This window comes from Phoxinus phoxinus (assembly GCF_949152265.1).
Source record: "Phoxinus phoxinus genome assembly, chromosome: 15".
Lineage (NCBI taxonomy): Eukaryota > Metazoa > Chordata > Actinopteri > Cypriniformes > Leuciscidae > Phoxinus > Phoxinus phoxinus.
The window spans coordinates 27565612-27587477 of record NC_136890.1 but is presented as its reverse complement, the minus strand read 5'-3'; the positions used below and the strand labels follow the sequence as shown (position 1 = coordinate 27587477).

At 36.5% G+C, this 21866-nt stretch overlaps 2 protein-coding genes across 2 annotated transcripts in view; one reads left to right on the top strand and one right to left on the bottom strand.

The window, feature by feature from the left end:
* xpr1a (xenotropic and polytropic retrovirus receptor 1a) overlaps positions 1 to 17991 on the bottom strand; it is a 69649-nt gene extending 51658 nt beyond the window's left edge. The window contains exons 1-2 of the mRNA XM_079638616.1: positions 17537 to 17991; positions 11474 to 11525 (exon numbers count right to left, since the gene is read on the bottom strand). Coding sequence (XP_079494742.1) covers positions 11474 to 11525; positions 17537 to 17605 — 121 coding nt within the window. The 5' untranslated portion in view covers positions 17606 to 17991. The remainder of the gene's footprint in view (positions 1 to 11473; positions 11526 to 17536) is intronic.
* A 1485-nt stretch (positions 17992 to 19476) lies between these two features.
* acbd6 (acyl-CoA binding domain containing 6) overlaps positions 19477 to 21866 on the top strand; it is a 32315-nt gene continuing 29925 nt past the window's right edge. Inside the window, exons 1-3 of the mRNA XM_079638617.1 lie at positions 19477 to 19939; positions 20542 to 20606; positions 20899 to 20995. Coding sequence (XP_079494743.1) covers positions 19664 to 19939; positions 20542 to 20606; positions 20899 to 20995 — 438 coding nt within the window. The 5' untranslated portion in view covers positions 19477 to 19663. The remainder of the gene's footprint in view (positions 19940 to 20541; positions 20607 to 20898; positions 20996 to 21866) is intronic.

The window sequence follows — 21866 nt, the reverse complement described above, 5'->3', positions numbered from 1 at the left end:
TTATCCTCTGCAAAACAGAATTAGATTACAAAAGATTTTTTTTAATCTACCATTTACCATCAAAATGTAAAAGTATCCTTGAATTTCCGTGGTTGCAGGACGTCCTGTATAGATCTGCCCAATTTTCTCACATTGCTATGGGGGTGCTGGCACCTGTGAACTCCCTGGAGAGAAAGACCATTAGAATATAGATTAAAGATGAATGTGTTGAAGACCTCTCAGCAACACGGTCTGTTCTGCTGAGACACACTAGAGACAGATCAACCAATCACATTTCAGCTATCAAAGTGAAAGTGGAGATGCTGATGGATATAGTCTGTTTTTTTGTAGCATAGAGGACAAGGGATGTCCCAGGATGACCTTATAGGGATGGAAACTGTGTGCATATTACGATTATTTGATCAAATGAAACCACAATGGAGGATTAATATCAAAAGTTCACAAATTAACAACTGTTCAACAGTTCAAAAGTATTAATTTTATAGAAATAATTTGATACAAAAAAAAAATCTTTCAAATAAATCCTGTTCTTTATTCTTCAAAGAATCCTAAATAAATGTATCAATGTTTCCACAGAAATATCAAGCAGCACAACTGTTTTCAAAATAAATTGATAATAATGTTTCTTAAACATCAAATCAGCATTTTAGAATAAATTCTGAACGATCATGTGACACTAAAGACTGGAATAATGATGCTGAAAATTCATCGTTGCCATCACAGGAAGAAATTACATTTTAAAAAAAACAAACAAAAAAAATAATAAAATTATTATTTTAAATTGTAATAATATTTCACAATATTACAGTTTTTACGCTTTTGTTTTTGTTAACTAAATGCAGCCTTGGTGAGCATAACAGACTTCTTTCAAAAACATCAAAAAATATCTTACCAAGGCCAAACTTTTGAATTGTGGTGTAAGCAGAGATCATAGCGAATAAGGCACCAAAACAAGAGGAAAATGTGCTTTTTTATGCGTAGCAGAGATTTGAAATACCTGAGCATATGGTCTCACGGCTGCCTCCTATAGTTTTCTTTAGACCTCCTCCCTTAGATACAGCACCAGCATATGTGCGTGTGCATATAAACCAAAGGGAATGTGTGCAACAAAACAAACATTACAGAGAAGATTATGTCTCTATTTTGTCTCTATATTGACATCAAGAGAAAACGGGAAAACATTTTTTTTCAGGTTTGTTTTAAAGGGGTCATGACATGAGAAACCAAATTTGCTTTGATCTTTTGGTATATAAGAGGTCTTTGTACCATTAAAACGTCCTGCAAGTTTCATAGCTTAAGACGTCCTCCCCATTATAAACGAATCATTTATTTAATCAAGCTCTAAATACAGCTCGTTCTGGATCCATGGTAAGAAGTGACGTCACGGTACGAAGTGACGTACCAGCGTTTGCATATAGACCGCCTCCAGCACAAGACAACTACGCTTTAAGCGCAAGGCAACTACGCTCATTTCGTATCATTGTCGCGCCTCACAAGTGTTCAGTCGACGGACAGCGAGTGGGTCTGTGTACAGGGAAATTACGATGCCGCAGATGTGCTGTTCCATGGCTGTGGACAAACAACATCTTTGAATACGCTGCGAAAGATCCAGTCGTCAGGGGAAAATGGATGCACTTTATTTTTTGCGGACGTCTCAGTCACGGCAATGTTAGTTTAAGCGTTTGTTCTATACATTTGAAGGATGACTGTTTTGAGAACAAATCCCAAAATGATGCTGGCTTTGCCAGAAAACTGTTGCTCAAAGATAAGTCCTTGCCGACTATTCTGGGCTCAACAACGACAACGCAAACTGTAAGTAATGTGTTTAAAACTTTAAACTACTTTTTAAATACGCCGAATCCGCAATGTTCTGGCTGGGGGCGTTAATAATTGATGCATAGGCACTGACGTTAGCCAATCATAACAGTGGGCGTTAACACTGAACTCTTAAAGGGGAAAACACCCCCAAAACAGACTGTTTGAATCAGAGGATGAGAAACAGGGTGGGAAAAGGTCATAAATCACTACATTTTAAAAGTTTTTTGTAAAAAAAACTATAGTAATACTATATTTGCACCTAAGGGAACATAATAATAAAATAAAAAAAACCATGTCATGACCCCTTTAAAGAAAAACCTAAGGTGTCTATTCCATTGCTCATTTAAAGCTACAATATGTAATTTTTTTCGCCGCTAGGGGTCGCTAACCTCTTACAATAACAAAGGCGTAGGTTGATGACGCATAAACATTAAGCGGAATTATGGATCTTGTCGTCAAGCAGATGGATCATAATAATGTTTATGGATGAGTGAATACATTTATGTGTTTAACATGACTGTGGTATGAAGTAGGGCGTGATTGCTAATAAGAGATAAGAGATATCAGCGCCACACAAGAGTCCCGCGGATATAAAGGAATAAGGACATTTCATTTCTACCGAACTACCCGCAAGTGCTGAATTACGACTCACACAGGTCAGTTCATTAGACGAATGAAACTTGTGAGGTAACGCAGCTCTGTTTCACTCGCTCTACACTATCAACTGCATTTGAGTGTGTTGAAAGTAATAATGTTATTCTGTGTTAGTTTGTCTGTATGAGACTAGCAGTAAGCTAGATCAACATTAGAATAACATATAGATCATATTCTAACATTTCATCATGTTGAACTAATTAACATTGATTAGTTTTATGTACATTTGCTCACCTGTCTAATAAAGTACATGCAAGAGCTCTGTCAAGTCGAAGTTTGTCACGGACGTGGAGCTCTCGGCATCTCGAAAACGCCATGCTGATGTTGATCCTCGTTTTAGTTCTCTTTTTGTGACAAAGTCAGCTTGCCATGGTCCATAATGTTTGAACGAAACAACAACAACAACAACAACAGCGTGAGCGAGCGTGCCACTAGACGTAACGCTGTTGTCCACGTCTGTCGCCATGGTTACTCTGGCTGTACGAGCAAAAACCAGGGATAGCGCGGATATTACGTCATTGACAGGCGACAAGTCAACAGGGATTCCGGGACGTCCCATTATTTAAAATTGGGATTTCTCTGAAATTAAAAATATTTGGGAACTTTTGGGATATTTTAAGTACACAACTGCAGGGAATATACCACACTGTGCAAGTGATTTTTGGATATTTTATTACAAAATTCTTACATATTCTACCTTTAAGTGAAGATATAAATGAAAAATCTAAAGACAAATGTTTGATGATATAAGTGGCTGTTTTATCCCTTGCGTTTTAGAAACTGCTGCACTGAACCCGTAGTTTCTATGCTATACATCAAGCGATGTCTCAAAAACCATTACATAAGAATAAGTATGTGCTAACTCTTTTAATAACATATCTTTCCATTTATCTTTATGGCAAACATTCTGCGGCTTCTGGATATTGAAACTGCAAGTCATAGATGCATCCATCAAATGCGGTCTTAGATGTTTAAAAGCTTAAGTGCACATTGTCAAATAAGACCTTGACTCCTGCTGTCTCCCATAACCTCCTGTCCTCCCCTCCCCCGTTTTTCATCTACTGCTGACAATCCCCCACACCGTTCGGCCTAGATGTAATTCACAGATGAATAATGGATGGACTTTCATCTCTCCTGGATTTGGGGTTCACTGCTCTAAGCTGTAGCTGAGGCCGCTGCATTTAACATGAGATGTGGGATTCTCCTACAGTCCGCCTGACTGTATCTCTGTCTGACTGTGCGCTGGTTTAGGCACAGTGCATTCCTGTTTTGAAATGTTTCACCTCAGTAGGAGGAAGAGATTTGTGATATCTTACTACGCAAACTCTTTTCACTTTCTATGATTTTTTCTTTTATAAATACCTGGCCCTCAGCAACCACCATTTCACAAAAATGCATCAAACTTCTCTTTTCAAATGCTATTAGCATAAAAGCTGGCATTATTCTTAAAAGACAGTATGAAATCAAAATTTATCCTATTTTTTTTATGAACCAAGTGTTCTTGATTCGATTGTGCAGGGTGTATCAGTGTACATTTTTCCTAAATTAAATTAAAATGGTTTAATAAAAATGTGTTTTTTTTACACCTCTGAAACAACTTGGGAGAGATAGGAAAAAAATTAATTGTTAAATTAAATTAAATAGAGATACAATAAAATAAATAAATATATGAAATAAAGATAAAAAAATTAAAAGATAAATAAACTAAAATATAGATAAAAAAAATAATAAAAATAAGATACAATAAAAAGAAAAAAGAAAAGAAAAAAAGACAAATAAAATAAACCAAATAAAATTCTGATAAATAAATGTAAAAAAATAAATTCTGAAGAATATTCTGAAATTCCCACTGAATTACTCGGAAATATGTCACATGAAATGAAAGTTTATTTAACAGACAACATTTAACTCTCCTAACCACTCGTGTGTGTTTGTGTACACTCAATGTTTTCATATACAGAACAAATTCACTACATTTACAATAAACTTAATCCATGTTTATTTATGTCAGTGTTGATGCATTTCTTTCTACACCAAGAAGGAAGTAAAAACAAACCAGCTAGTGCACAATTATCATAGTGCTCCACATCTGAGTGGCAGTCCATCAATAATGCAGAGTATGGGGGGTCTGGCGCCAGGCTGATTCTGCTAAGCTAGCGGAACCCTTGAACGTGGCGTGGCCCCTGCCTGGCCTCGTGTCCTTGGGCCAGCACAACTGGGGAACGGCACACTCCCAAAGCTCCCCGATCGGAATCTGTGCTAATGAGAGCTTCTGCACCTCCACACGCATGCAGAATAATAACAACAACAACAACAAGACCTCCTACACTTAAAATAGCCCATCACATGTCTGTCAACCGCAGGTTAAAACAGGATGGAGGGAGACAAAACTAAAAATACACCTCCGCAACACAAGAGTAGCGAGTAGGAAAATAAGCCACTATTATTTGTGCAACAGTTTTAATTAATTGGCTTACATGAACCTAGCATTCAAATGTTTTTAGAAAGGTTGTCCAGATGGTCAGTAAAATAGCTTATTCATACCTGATTAATTAGCAAACTAAGCAGTGAATGAAAGGCAAATGTAGTCAGATCTTTTTGAGTACATATTGAAAAGCATTGTATTCATTGTGGCATTTGTGCATCAAGTGTGCCTGAATAATTTAAATGGATAGTTAAAAAAAGCCTGAGAACCAGACAATTTAGTCCATCATAACATGTGTCTGTGAACAGTGTCCAGATTCAAAGTGGAAGTTAGAGTATGATGCCGTTCGCTGCTCTTTGATCAGAACGAGCCCCAAACACTAATTACACTGGCTGCTCTCTCAGCAGGCAACAAGCTGTTCACAGCTCTCCATGACAAGAGCCCTGCTCAGCTTTAAATGAGCTGTGTGAGCGGCATATACAACATGCACGCAGTACCGGTATATTTTACTTTTAACCGGATATTTCCTTAAAGGTACACTCACTTTTTTATTCAAAATTAACGATTTAAATAATGAGTCAATACATCTTCCAAAGCGTATTTTGTCTTACTCTGATTCACTAGGTTAAGCCTATTACAAGTGTTTATATTTTAGGCCTGACTGGATGGTTTTCACGGGAAATTGCGTACATGCATCACTCACCCGAATGTGTCGCGTCATATCCGCAAATAAAGAAAAGTTGCTCCTCGTGTCTGGTGTGGGAAAGTGTATGTTTTTTTTAAAAAGGCGAACAGAGGAGAGTCTGCTGGTAAAAAGAGAAAGTGACGGAGCTCTTAATAAAACAAGAATCAACATTGACTGGCTTTGCAGAGATGCCAAGAACTGAGCGATTTGAAATGCTGTAAATGCGACGCAGAGATGGCGTTTTTATTACTCCGCAGGTGAGCACGGTTTTTATTGAACAGATAAATTGCCATACTGTATGTAGCTCTCTAACTGTAAAGCATTGTCTATTGTGAATGGTGATTTCATTATGGTTGTTGTAGCGATGTGCTGGAACTTATTTTCAAGGAACTGTCGTGGGTATAGCTACCGTAACGTCTTCAGCTAGCCACCTTGAGATCCTTTCCGTCTAAACGGGTTATATCATTTAAGCCCATAGTACCCATTTTATAGTTATAGTCTTTTTTTAGTTATGAGAAAGAACATTATTCATCTACACAATCACAAAGAGCCAAAGCACAACCAAAACAATGTTCTTCCATAAAATACATGTTTGTAAAAGTTTCATAGTGTATACTTTAATTGATATAATATTAATTTACCAATCTAATTGAAGCATCCAAATCTGCTTTAAATGTACTAATAACCACCATGACAATACAGGCGACAATAACAAAAATTAGAAAAAGTCAAACTTAATCTAATGTGTCATACAGGAACTTCTGGGAATATCCTTAGAATTTTTTCACAGTAAATTATATGGGAATTTATAGTTTTTACTTGCGATGTTCAACCATTTTGAATTTTTCCGCATATATGGTATGGTAATTTACAGTTAATAAATAACTAAATTACAGTGTAAAAAGATAATTATTTAAATGCACTTGACTCAAATGCAAATGAATGTGACCCCCAGATACAAGATCCAAGGTCACCCAGTTCCCCTGCTTCCTGCTCTATACAGAGCAGGACTCTAGATGGTTTCTTATGTCCCTGTGTTCATTGCAACCAGGAAGATCATTTCACCTCATCTCTCTCGCTCTATTGGATTATTGGAGATGTGGCCGAGCAGCCAGCCAACCAAGATCTTAACCTATAGAGCAGAAGAAGATGCACACAATTGTCTTTCTGCCGGTATTGATTCAGCATCATTAAACCTTGAAAGGCTGAAGAATTCAATAGGAATGTGTCCTGAATCTTTCCATACAAAGACCGAGATATAAAAAAGAGATCTCAGATGCTATAGTCCATGAAGTGACATGCTAAACCACTTTTTATAATGTTTAAAGAATATTCAATGAGGAGAAATGCAAGGACTTGATTTTATCCATCTGGAACTGACTGGATTGTGAACACTGATTTCTGCATGAAAAGTGGTTGAAGGGATTGTAAAATAAAAGGGCCATGTGATGTCAACTAAAAAGTAAAATAATAACATTCAAAACAAAAAAAGAGAGAGAATGGACTGTTGATGGTCATGTGCCTCTTCCTGTCTGTGTGCGGTTCTTGTCCAAAATAAACAGCAAAGTGTATACCAGAGAGCTAGTTTCCCACAATTTTCTATTTGCACTGTGGCCATAAACACTAACACTCTTTAAAATATAATAAGATATAAAGATATAATAGTATATCTTTAAATGTAGTTATTTTCTAGTCGTTTGCTGGCTTTTGCACATAACAGAGCTGACAACAGCACTAGCTTCACAACCACAGTAAATCTCACTCATTGGACTTCATTCATAAAACATGAGCATACTGTTTTTTTTGTGTAAATAGTACATAAAGCCATTCTGCCATACATATTTTAATTCATGAAAGTGTTCATAATTTCAAAATCTTAGTATGAAAATAAGACGCTATTTTTTTACCATAAATATATATAATAACAAAATGAATGAGTTAACTAAATGTGTATTACATTTCACAAAAATGAACAAAAATGATTGAAAAGTACATTTTACATTATTGCAGTTCTGTTTGTAAATCCTAAAGAAAGTTTTCGGAAAGGTCCATGTAACTTGCAAATTACTTTTTTATGAATTTGTCAAAAATGAGGCCTATAGTTGTGTATTACTGTAGTTATTTTTCTGAAATCAATGCTCAATTCGCCTGGCCAAAGCAAAAGAAAGCAAGCAAGCAAGTGAGTGCTCATATTTACTTCAATGCTGCCTCGTCTTTAATTAAAATTGCAGAGCTCAGACAAAAGGCCCACAGTGCAGGTTAAATAATCCAAATCCATAAAAGTCTTGGAAGAAGCACACAAAAAGGCCATTTAAATGCACTAACCTCAATTACATCTAAACTGATGAGTTTTAAACTGACACGTTAAGCAGAGAGACATGACTACAATGTTATGAATCGCTCACTGCTGTGGTGGGAGTCAGATGACCTTTAGGTAACCATGGGCAAACCATTACTATTACAAAAATATAGTGTCTTGGCAAACCCCTCTGGCTCACATTCATATTTACACATGCTAATGAGATTTGTTTGCCACAAGTTTTCCATTTACCCCGCTCACACAGGTGATATATTAGCATATTGTTCAGCTAATGACCCAAAACTCAAATCAACATAAAATATTGTAAAATAGTTTTATTTTCATTTTTAATCAGACCGAATAACTTTTATCAATGCTTTTAGGTATAGATTCTGTATTTCACTGAACTTGGATTCCGTCTTAAAATGGAAGCCAGCACACGTTTTGGTACACTAAGGGCCGGTTCACACCGAACTTGTTTTTGCTAGAGAGACATGTTTTTAAAAGTTTAACTTTTTAACTTGAGTGCCAAATTTTTAAAAAGCCGTGTCATGTGCTGCATAAGACACGAGGGGCGAGAGTGACGGTTAAAGACGTTCGTCTACTTACATTGAAAAAGTAGCACAGTGGGATGGAAAAAAGCATTCTGTGTGATTGGCCCCTAAGCTTGTCACAAATAAAGGGGTCTTGCATAAGTGATCTTTCATCCTCTGTCTTTCAAAGCATTTATAAAAACACTCACGTACACCGGTCCTGTTTCCGGACTCGAACGCTTTAGCATACGGAGTCGATCTGTGTTCCTGACACTCTGAACTGCGCCTCTCTCAATATTGAGCCTTCAATATGACTCTATCAAATCAAGCCAGAGAGAAAGAGAAAGAAGGCCGTAATAACCCAATAAATTGCCTCCCTTGGGCACCGGTGTGTTCACAGAATATCAAAACTCCTCTTTCTTACACTCAGCAGAATGTGAATGAAAAAAAGCTTCCTCGTAAATCTAGCAGCGGTAATTAGTGTTCCAGGGGAGGTTTATTTAATAAAATCATCACTTGATCTCAACAGACTTTGACATTGCAATCCTGTATGTGAAAAACTACTGCGTTAAGCCTCACAAATCACTTTAAGAGTTTTGATAGACATGAAACTTAATATAAAAGCCACACGACAGGTGCTTCAATAAGTCTGTCTATTTTTCAGCTCTATTTTCCTCTCTTTCATTCTCCATCAATCCACTTTCCCTACAGAGGGACATCAAAGCGGTTTAAAAAAGGAAAAGAAGAGACCGCACCACAGCTGTGGCGATACTGGAAACTGTGTGAGGCTTTGAATGAATGCTGGGAAAGCGAGGAAGCCATTGATCTTTATGGATTAGTTCTGATCTGCTGGGTTTAGACACTGACATTACAATACCATATGCTGGCCACATTACCATTAAGATTTGATTTAGCTTAATCCTGTGCTTGCATGACATCACAACAGTTATTCAGTTGATCTCCCACTTGAATTTAAAAGGTAAAAAGTATTAAAGGTATGTGTTCTGGTTCTTAGATATTACTTAAAGGGATAGTTCACCCAAAAATGAAAATGCTGTCTTCATTTACTCACCCCCAAGTTGATCCAAACCTACGGAGCCCCTAAAGGGACAAGGTGAAGGAAAAAAATATGAGATGGATGAGATGTGTTCCCTTGCAAAAACTTTTGCGTTCCGCAGAGAAACTTTGGGTTTATGCGCAAAGAGCTCAAAAGGTTTAGAGAGTGAACGCAAAGTTTCTTAGGGAACGCAAAACATTTGCAAGAGAATGCAAAAGCATTGGCTCATTATTTTTCTTCCAATCTCATTTTCAATTCCCCACCACCATGTCCCTTTAGAGGCTCCATACAAACCTGTATGAGTTTCTTTCTTCTGCTGAACACAAAAGAAGATATTTTGAAGAATGTTGGTAACCAAACAGTTCATGTGCCCCATTGCCTTTCATAGTTTTGGGGGAAAAAATACTATGGAAGTTATTATGAGCGTTTTTAAATATTAAATGTGAATTTAATGTATTTAAAAAAAAAAAGGAAAAATAGGCCATAAGCTTGCACAATTCTATATTGAATATTGATCAATGTATCTATCCAATATCAACAAATTAAAAATAAAACCGATAAGGTGTTGATATATTGTGCATCCCTAATTTATCACTAATTTTATCATCATCCAGATAAAAAGAAAAAATATGCTACTATGTGGGATGAGTGAAATGATGAAGTTTAATACTTTGGGTAAGGGGTTTATTAAAATGTCCAGCCTAAATATAAGGTTCTGGCCACAATATATATATAATAAATATAAATATATAAAATAAAACTTCATGTGTTTGTTTTGAGTAAATCACATTCACATGCAACCTGTGTACCGTATTAAAGTAATGTAAAGCAGGGTTTATATACAGGAAAGATAATTTTGTATGCCAGTAAGCAAAGCCCAGTTAATATTCAGCTCAGGCTTTCCCTCTTTTTCACCCAAAACGTTTTCAACACAATAAATCTGTTATCCTGACGATCAGACATGCCAACTTTTCTTTCATTTCCCACCTCAACGGAACCCTGAATTCCAAAAACAAGGTCAAAGTGGCCTGCCACACACACACACACACACACACACACACACACACACACACACACACACACACACACACACACACACACACACACACACACACACACACACACACACACACACACACACACACACACACACACACACACACACACACACACACACACACAGTCTGACAGAGACATTCAGAAGCACTGACTGGAAAGAACATCTCTTCTTTAGTTTGACAGGACCTCACACACACACACACACACACACACACACACACACACACACACACACACACACACACACACACACACACACACACACACACACACTCTCATGAGGCCTGTTAGCTTTTAGTTCCCCAAAAGATGGATGCTAAACTGTGTGGACCTTTTACAGGTGTCTGGCACTGTTATTAATGGCTTGCTCAGTCTTGTTTCTGGCAAAATATACTGTCCTATTGCTCATGACCCAGTTAACTGACTCATAGGACACTTTAGACTATAATTCACATCATATCATTTCATAGCACACAAAGCCTGTTGTGTCATGCTTTGCCATGTAATAACGCCACATGAAACCAAGTCATAAAACAGCAAAACTGATACACTGGCTAGAGGACCGGATTCCTAAAATACTTCAAAAGATCATCAGTAACGTCTCTTCATATACGCATACACTACATAGGAGGCAAAAAGATGAATTTAAAAGTACTAGAACAACATTCTCACTTTGAGACTAAAAGACCTGAAACCCAAGAACTTTGTTTACTTCTTTGCGACAGTGCTTTAGATAAACCATTTCCCCGCCACACCCCGTCACCCTCACGCCTCATGTATTAATTATAGCTATGCCGAGCTGCCCCACTGTCTCTTGCAAAAGATGTGGCAGTGCTGAAATGTCCTCTATTTATAGTAGCGAGTTCGTTCTAGGGTGGTGGGGACGAGAACGGGATGGAAAAAGGGTTTGGTCGGTTACATGTTCAGAAGGGATTTTCCTTACCTTCTATGGATGGGGCCTGGTCCTGGGCCGCATACAGCATCTCCTTGAAAGCCTGTGTCAGAAAAATAGATACGATAATGATGAGATCACAGTCTTGTGGTACAGGTCAGTGGGGCAATGATGTACAGTATTCTCACACACTCCATTAAAGCAACTTGTTATGGCAAAGATGGTTCACTTGGGTGGATATGTAAGCTAATTGAGGTTACTTCAAATGTACTTCTAATATGCTATAAGGCCATCTAGCATGCTTTTGTGACTTTAAACATGAATATTAAAATCTTTGTGTGAAATGTCTTTCAGTTCTCTGGGAATATGGTTACCTACTTCTGTTAGCATGTCATTAACCTTGAAGATTATGAAAATCGCTGGACAATTATGCATGATCTGAATGATTCTTCAGAAAACATGTAACTATATCCCAAAGGTAGATTTCCAAAGTTGATAGATTCACCTTTAGGGCTGCCTCAGTAATTTGAATGCATTTCATTTGATGTCAGTAAGGTTATTCTCAGTAATGGGTGCGGTTTCATTCAAGATAATGCAGCATTATGAAAAAAGTGTAAAGCATCTTAAAGTTAAAATGTACATTTATTGCAAAGTTACATTTTAATCTGAATTACTTCCACATGCATTAATTAATTGGAATACTTCATAAAGGTAAAAGGTACACAAGCTATTTCAACATATCAAATGGGTCCTTCTATGAAAAATCAATACAATTTTGGAAACTTCCCCAGCACAAATGTTTGATTTTTTTTTTCTGAAGAAAGAGACACATAAAAAAATGACGAAAGCCATTGGTGACTGTTCAAAAATGGAAAAAACACTTTTTTTGCCCCAAGTTTACATGCCTATAACTCAATTAAGATATCTTAATATTCTTTTATATTTTGTTTTTTAACAAACATTTCTTTTGGTATGTTCATTTTTTAAATGCCCTATATGGTTCAATCCCAGAGATATGGAGATCCATAAGTAAATTGTGCACATTTTCAGTGGTCAAAAACCAAATGTGGTTCACTTGCACACAGCTGATACACTTATTGCATTTAAAGGGGAATGTCTCAACAACAGATAATGTTGAAACTAGAAATGTATCTTGTTTCCCTCTATCAAAACAATTTGCCTCTCTCTTTATTTCTTTTTTTGTTACTAAAGTAAACAGATTTTAGTAATGGACCTACCCATCTCTGAGTACAAATAAAATAATGATGCTGCCATATTTCTAATGTCATTTTGACCCCCTCTACAAAACAGTGAATTACTCAGAAAAATTATGACATTTAATATTTTGGATTTCTTCTTCGTTTATGTATTTCTTTCACCACAAAAAAAAGGATAAAAACAAAATGTAGCCAGGGACTTCTGGTTGAGTTGACATTGAATGACCCAAATAATATTTTTTACATGATTAAAACAAGGTAACTTCTTTACAGACTCACTTCTCTAAATAAATAAACAAATAAAAAGATCTATCGGATGTATCCCACAAAAACATTTATCAGCACTCAGGGGGCGAAACATTATCTGGTGATTTTCACAAGCTCATGTCAGTGCGGGGAACTGCTCACTCAATATATAGCATAAATTGAAATGCATATCTTGACAGAACAAAAGACAAATCGCAAGAACATTTATTTGCTAAGCGGAAGACATCCCTATAGATCAAGCTGAACGCTAACCAAGACAATTAATGTAGGGCTGTATGGATGCTATGAAGACTTCTTTTCACTATAAACAAATCTCACACTCAAGGTCAAAGCCTGGCCAGTGTGTCAGCCAATGAAATAAGAGAATCGCTGCATTGCCATGGCAATGATGATGATGATGATGACACAAAGGCTAGACGTGCTCTCTGGAGTATTCAAGTTATACAACCAATAACTGAAACCAGGATACATGTGCACCATACATCTGCTCTTCCTTCAGAAATATATGTGTGCATGCGTCTGTGTGAGATTTGGCCAGATCTTTGCGTCCAGCGAGCCTGACAGCAGATGTCATCCCAGTGGGAGAGGGAGCACAAGTCGCTGTGTGTATACGTGTCTGTGTGTGTAAGTGTGTGTCAGTGCATGTGTGAACAGCAGGTCTGTGAAGTCAGCCAGCAAAGATCCATACATCCCAGCCAGTAAGCAGACCTGCTGCTTTGAAGAATATACTGTATGCATGCTCAAAACAAGCCACATATTCTATATATACAGGCAAGTATCACTAGATATTGCTCATACTTAGGGTTAGTGATTTACTAAAAAAACATTCATTTAAGCTTAAAAACTTCCTGCCTCAGACATGAATTATACCTCAAATGATCATCCTAACATTTTCCACCGGACATTAAAACAGGAAAAATAAATATTATAGATGTACTTTAAAGGAAGGATCAAACTCATATTTAGGGTTCACAATATTTGTGGGTGCAGATTGCACTGATTTTGCAATCTGCAAAAACCCAATATTTCCTAACAATGCCTTAGCAACAGCCCAGAACACACTAGTAACCACATAGCAACACACATTCATTTTCTCCACAAGGAAATTGATTTTGAACAAGAACTTAAAACCTTTAAAGACAGACCTATACTGTGAGCTACAAGGTTGTTAATGCATAGGCCTATTTGTTTCTGCTCAACTGTCAGCCTGCATTATTTCTGGTTGTTATTTTTTTTTAAATCATTTCAACAGCAGAATTCCTGGTGAAAAACTAAATTACCCATGATTCTGTACAGAAAATTACACCAGACCAATCAGAGAGTTTAAAAAAGCAACACCCTCCAAAATAGCTTTTTAGCTCCGCCCACTCCCATGAAGCACTGCAAATTATGTAATCTCCCTATGCTTTCAAAATATTGAAATACTCTATATTTGCATATTTTGCAATAAACTTAAAATATATTGTTTTTATGTATAATGAATATTCATAAATATTTTACGGTATACTCCTCCATCGGTTTTAATTAGATTATGCTGTTTCCAATGCTTCATAGGATTGTAGTTCTTTCTCTCACTAAAGCCGTAAAGTACACACAGGTTTGTCTCTGTATTTTTGTTTGATTTATTTTGCTTCAAATCAAAGTTTGTAGATTCACCTCGTAGCTGATTGGCTTGGTTCATGGCTTATAACTTAAATGAAGAATTTTTAAAAATCCTAATGGGAGAAATGAATTAAAAAAAAATCTGGAACCAGCGCTGCTGAATAAGGGGGCGGGCACTGTTGCACTATATTAGTAACTGCATAGCAACACCCTAGCAACGCCCATAAACACACCATCTTTCTCACTCTCTCTTTCTCCCTCATTAGTCAGTCTTAAAAGTCAAATAAAAGCGATTTACCTATTTTATATGCACAGCCCGAAGTGTGAATCCTAATTAATTTATCACTCAATCAGTTTGTCAATTTATCAACAGAAAGACTAAACGATTCATCAACCTTCTTTCACCCCTCTACTACTGCAATGCTCTTTCCATCTTAGCATGTAATTCACTTGATATTTCAGAATATTTTCAAGGTCATCCTTTAAAAAACAATAAACATTTTGTCTTGTTCAAAGTTTTAAAGAAAGGACTTGGTAAGGAAGTTTGGCCCTTTACGAAGTTCATTCTTTGTAAGGTTGCTAAAGCCAGTTTATGGACTGAGTTTTATTGCGCAGAGCCTGTGCGGCTGCTTCACATTGACTTTCTGTGGCGCTGTCAGCCACAGGCGGCAAAGCAATACATGAGCAGAGACCGAGTCCATAGTTATCATGGCTTAACTGCTCACAGAGGGACTTCAATGACCAAACATTAATAAATTCGGCTTTTCTTTGGGATAAACTCTATAAGACAGAGCTGTATCACATTGTATTAAATGTGGCTGTAAAAAGATGTTCGTCTTCATCTTGTAAATCAGAGCTTAGACTCTCACTACAGCGCAATCTGTCACTGCATGTAAAAAATAGAGCCTGACAGTTCATTGATAAGGCTGTACAGTGCTGGAAAGGATATTGCTAATCATCTATCTGTGTCACATAAACGGTATAAACACAGTTTAGATCCATTTAACATTCCCTGGTAGTGTCAAATGACAGGCTGAACATTATGAATTAAACTATTTTTCCTTGAGTCCTTTGTCTCGTCCTTGACAGATCAAGCTGGAATCTCACTGCAGTCCGTTCACACATGCAAATTGGCACATGCGGCCAGTAACTGCAGGTTTGATGGTGAAAGTCCCTTTGGAAAAACAACTGAGATTAATCAATCTTACGCAAAACAGATGCAACAGATATAGAGGCACCATGCCACTAAATCACCTGAGAATATCTGTATTTTCTATTAAATAGTCAAAGACTAATCAATCTGCCAAACTATGTGAAAACAAAGAATTACTACAGAATAGACCGGATAAAGGCATTTTGTTTAAAATAGTCGCAGTTGTTCACGTTTGCCTGGGTTCTCCGTCTGATTACAGATTCAGTGCTCCAGACAAAGGATTTCTCCTGCTTTGCGCCAAGACGCATGCTGAAGCCCTGACCATCCACCATCACACAACAAATACCATTGATTTATTGTCTAACTCTGCAGTCAATAATTTCACAGCACAGAAACAATAAATAAATCAACATGAGATTCAAATCTGGCTTGAAATCCTTCATTATTCAACAGTTTGAATGACCAGTTCAACATTTTTCCATCCGCTGTTCAGGTGTCAAAAAACAGAAGAAGATCAAAACTAATTACATGACAGTCACTAATAGTCACTACAAATAATAATAATAATAATAATTCCTCAATTCATTTTTATTGAGAATGTTCTTCTGATTAATTTTAATTGAGAATGAAATTGTTTTATTTTAGGCAGAATTACACCCTCCTAAAGCTGAGGCTTGACAGTGGGGCATGTTAGATTTAGCGATGGATGTACCGTGGATCTCTCTCTTTCCTTTGTTCATAATTCATAAAACTAATGGTGGATGGAAACCTTGGAAACCATGGACTGAAGCTGTATTTAACCTTTTGTTAATGAAGAATAACCTTTTGTTTTTGCATTATTAAACCTACTTTATGTTGTGGAAATTATGCATAAATGACTTGCTATTTTTAATGCTATATTATTTTATATTTAATAAGAATAATCAGAAATCATGATTATCAATTTACTGTATAAACATTATATGCAGCTGTAAAAAGAAAGAAAGAAAGAAAGAAAGAAAGAAAGAAAGAAAGAAAGAAAGAAAGAAAGAAAGAAAGAAAGAAAGAAAGAAAGTATTTCTCAGCAGAAATACTTTGAACTCCGACACTCAGCAAATGAATTGATGCAGATTGCAGACGTAAAGTGGGCGAGCAAGCTAATTACATAAAATGACCTTTCTGGCTTAATTCCAAAACAATAAGAAATAAAATAACAACGGAAGAATAGGCGAGTTCGCTTAATATAACGTTACAATTCTGTTATATTAAAACATAATGTATTATATAGGAAGTTGTTTATTATTATTATTAATTTAAGTGATTCTTCTTTGTGCCAAATGTGCAGGCAGGTGATTGGCAATGCTCCAGACGTGTGAGAGTGTCAAGAAACCAGAATAAAATCAATAACTGAAATTTGAAAAAGGAACAAAAAACATTAATATATACAAACATAAATAAAATTGTCCAGATGTAAAAGCTGCAAAAGGGTCCCTCATTAATATAAGACCCTGAAGAGACAAATAATTATGAAATGATCATGATTCATGTAGTAGGCTGTGTATTGTGATTCAATACAAAAATGACAAAAAAAAAGTGAATTTAGCAATTCATTATTTTCCAGAAACATCATTGCTCCACCAGTCCACCTTATGTCTGATACATTTTTTTTTTTATATACATGCAGGTCATTTAACTTAAGCCTGAAACCCATCTTTCTTTGCTTCCACATAATATTTACACTAATATTTACACTATTCATATCAAACAATCTGTTGAAGTTTTGCTCCGCAAATCTGAACAGCTTGTGGAACCTCGGAGTTGCTTCTCAATCTCTAGACTAGGACGCAACTATACGGACTACATGCACCATGTAAAATTCATACATAAATCTCTCACCTCGTATTGAATATATTGTTTCCTCCATTCTGGAGTAATATGGGCGGACAGGTGCTCCGCAAACTTCATGCTGGAGGAGCAGATATCCACAGTCGGGCTATAATAATATCCTCGGGTCGGGCAGCGGCTTCTTTGGGGCTTTTGTTATTTCTGTCACTAAGTTACGGAGCCTCATGCGTTGCGTTGCTTTCCGCTATGTCTAAATCAAGTCCGGTCTATCACAGTCCACTATTCCCCGGTCCCACATATTACCCCGTTCAAAGTAAAACCCGCAACTTAGGGACTAAAAGAAACCTCGTCCGACTCCCCAAAACAGGTGCCTGAATGACAGCGCTACAGCCCCGGTGCGGGCGAATCTGGGAGTGACTTTCTCTCTCCAGACTCTCTGGGCGTTTGTGAAGAAGCTGTTGTCCGCCATCAGCGCGCGCTGAGTGAGTGAAAGACGCATGTGCGTCACCGCGCACCGCCGCGAGGCGCATTTACAAATATGCTTGTTGTTTGTGATTAATCATGCTCTTTGGCTTAATCATTTAGAAAGAAAAAAAACTTTTTGTTATTGTTGTATTCTAAAGCCTGGTTTCACAGAAAGATTAAGTAAGACTTAACATTTAAGTAACTTTTGTTGATGTGGCTTAGAAAAAAAAAAACATTACTGGTGTGCAGCTTGAGACAAAACAATGGCACTGACATATTTTAAGTTAGTGCAAGGTACTTTCAGTTAAAACAGCTCTTGCATTTTAGACTAAAATGATTGAGCATGGTCTGTTAAGTCATGAATAAATATTATATTGAATATCTTAATAGTGAAGAAGCTGTAAAAACAATTACATTTTTAATAAGTAGCCTATAATCTTGCATTTTTTTACATTTTGTGTATATATAGACAATTGGTTAGACAATTATTTGTATTTGTTATAATATGATTATAGCTATATTAATATAATGATGCACATGCTTATGACATAATTATGATATATTGATATAATAGCTATGCCAAAATTCTATAATTTAGCCTACACAGTCTTTCCCAACTTGGTTGATGGCGGTGGTTTATTTCTTGGAAAAATAGACATTTTATAACAAGCTGACCTACTTATCTCTATATTTAGCATACAAGAGAGCATAAACACTTTCAAAAAGTACAAAAAACATCACACAATATATCAATGTAGCCTATTCATTGATAGATAATAATCAGGATTAAAATGACATTAATGATTTAAATACACAATAAAAAAAAGAAAGTTAAAATTAGACATCCAGCAGGCCATCTGTGCCCTTCACTCGTGTTTATGTTAAACCTATTTACTTACATTTTACTGATGTATTGCTTGCTGACTCAAGGCCATAGAGAGCTGATTTATGCCTACAGCTTTATGTTGTAATATTTTAGCACACCGGGGTGACTAAGTTAGCTTCTGGGCAACAGTTTCAGACTACTACTGTTCTCCAACCATAAATGTATATACAAAATTACAGTTTTAAAAAATGGTTAAATTAAATATTTTATAAAATCTAACAATTAGTTAACGAGCAAGGGTTATTACACTGGCAGGAATAACAGAGATTCGCCTGGGAAAATGTGATTTGTGTGCCATCTAGTGGACAATGTTTGCATTGCAAAAATCTGCGCATAAATACTAACTAATGAAGAAATCAATATCAGGAAAGGACCACTAAGAAAAGTTTGTTGTAAATGTAAATTATATTTTTTGTAGCCCTTCTGAGTTTGACTTGAAATTCTGTCTGAGTTCTAAGTTCTTTGAGATTGCAATGGCCAATACTTCATATTATATCATATAGTACAGCAAGATCTATATATATCGATGTAATAGTAGATTATGCGTCTATAAAGTTCGAGAACGGTTGCAATATTGATTTTGATTTAATTTCATACGTTTACTCTACTGTAAAATGGTAGGACCTAAAAACCGGTCGCAGGACGCACTCGTGCCTATTATTGTGACGTACAACTCACGGACCAATTCTCAAAACAAGTCCGACTGAATCGGATTACGGATAACGTTCTGTAGCAGTCAACTGTCTGCGCTGGTTTTATTAGTAATTAATAATAATTAAGGCACAGATATTGTTGATTACCCCTATAAGGCATCTTCGTTATCTTCAATGGCGTCCCGATCTCCGTCCTCCTCCCCAGACTCAGCGACAGGCTCCGGTACTGATCCAGCCCGGCCTGACACCGGAGAGCCGCTCGGTGGAGGATCCGACTCGGATTCAGATTTCGGATTAGGGAAGTTTGATTGTGGTTCTGGGGACACAGCGCTTCGATTAGACGGCGCAGATCTGGAGAATGAGTTCGAGGTGGCAGCGGACCGGGTCAGAGATCTCGCCCAGACAGCCAGCAGAGAGCAGCTGCTGTATCTGTACGCCAGGTTCAAACAGGTAAACAGAGCCTACTTGTCTTTTCTTTTAGTTTTTAACATATCTGGTACTGTAAAATCATAATACATTTAAACGAGATCTCTCGCAACACGATACGAAGCGTTGAGAATATTTGTGATTTTATTGTTTTTTTATTTACTTGTATAATTTTGGTTACACTTTATTTGAAGGTGTCATTGTTACAGTGTAATTATACATTTAAGGACTGAGTAATAGGTCATATAAATTAACAACATGTACTTACTCTAGGGTTAGGGTAGGATTAGGGTTTGGTTTAGGCTTAGTTCGTGTAATTATGCATATTTTACTGTTTTTACTGGTAAGTACATGTATGTAACAAGGAAACTGTAAAATAAAGCGTTACCATATTTTTTCAACAATGAGTGATGGCTAATACAAAGTTACCCAAAATGCTATGTAGTAAAAATAACTAGTAATGGTGTTTTGAAGTAAATTATGGTTTCTATGCTAAGTTTTGTAAACTCTGACAGATGACCGTGCCTGTTGGTTATGGAGTCGAAACATTGGACATTGGGATCAGTTATTTGAGCATTTATCAGTAATTTTATTAAGTAAATATATTATACATTTATGTTTGACAGGTCAAAGTTGGAAAGTGCAATACAGCTAAACCTGGTTTCTTCGATTTCGAGGGTCAGAGAAAATGGTAAGACTCTTAACACGTCATGTTTCATGCTAAATCTGAATTTTGATTTGGTCTCATTTCATAGTTGAAAGTGACATTTGTTGTCATCATAACTCCAGCCACCTGATTAGTACTATGAATATTGTTGGCTCTTATGACAAATTGCTTGTAATTTTTCTCAGTTGTTAGTCTTTGGATAAAACCATCCGCTAAATGAATAAATATAAATCCACTTTGTGTCCAACAATATGAGCTTTTTGAGAGAGAAAAAAATCTAATCTTTAAAGTCTGAGAGAGTGCTTCCTGTTTACAGGTCAGCATGGAAACAGCTGGGGGACATGAGTGTAGGGCAGGCCATGCAGGAGTACGTGACCTGTGTACATGCCCTGGATCCAGAAGGCAGTGAGAAGGTAAATATTAAACTTACTGTAGGGGCAATTGCATAAGGGGATGTAAAAGAAGGTTTTTCTTTGGTCTTTTGCGATAAAATTAGTCCACGTATATAAATGATGTATTAACAGATTTGCATAGTATTGTTTTGAAAGATTGTCACTTGTCAACTTGGAGATGGATTTATTGCTTGCAAATAAAGCATGACATTAATCAGTATTATTATTTTTTATAATGCAAATAAATAAGCCATTCTTCTAGTAAGTGGATCTGTGCTGTAATGTTACTGCATTACTGAATAACATGTCCAGAAGAGGGCAGTCTCTGATTGTGCAGTTGTTGTGGTTGTGCACTCCTGAAACAGGTCGTAACCCCCTAGTTTTTTTCTGATTATTCTCAAAAGATATCAGAAACAGAGTTACAAAATTATTATAATTTTTTTCTATTGGAGCTGTAGATGTGTTATTCATATTCATGATATATTTCCTCAACAATTATGCAATGCAATCCTTTTGAGTGGTTCACATTCACATCACTTGCTGCAGACATTTTGAGTCGTGGTGCTTATGTGGGTGATGCAGGTTTAAGTCCAGCCTGCAACATGTCTCCAACTTATTGCCTTTTTCTCTCTTTCTGGAACATTACCTATCACTCTGTGTAAGAAAAGAGGAGGGAAATTAATACATTCAAAATTATTTATACAGACCAACTCCACCTATAAATAAAATATCTATCTATCTATCTATCTATCTATCTATCTATCTATCTATCTATCTATCTATCTATCTATCTATCTATCTATCTATCTATCTATCTATCTATCTATCTTCCTGCTTTTTACCCATAATCCACATGTCAGAGCAGATACATCCCCCTTCATTGATACTACTG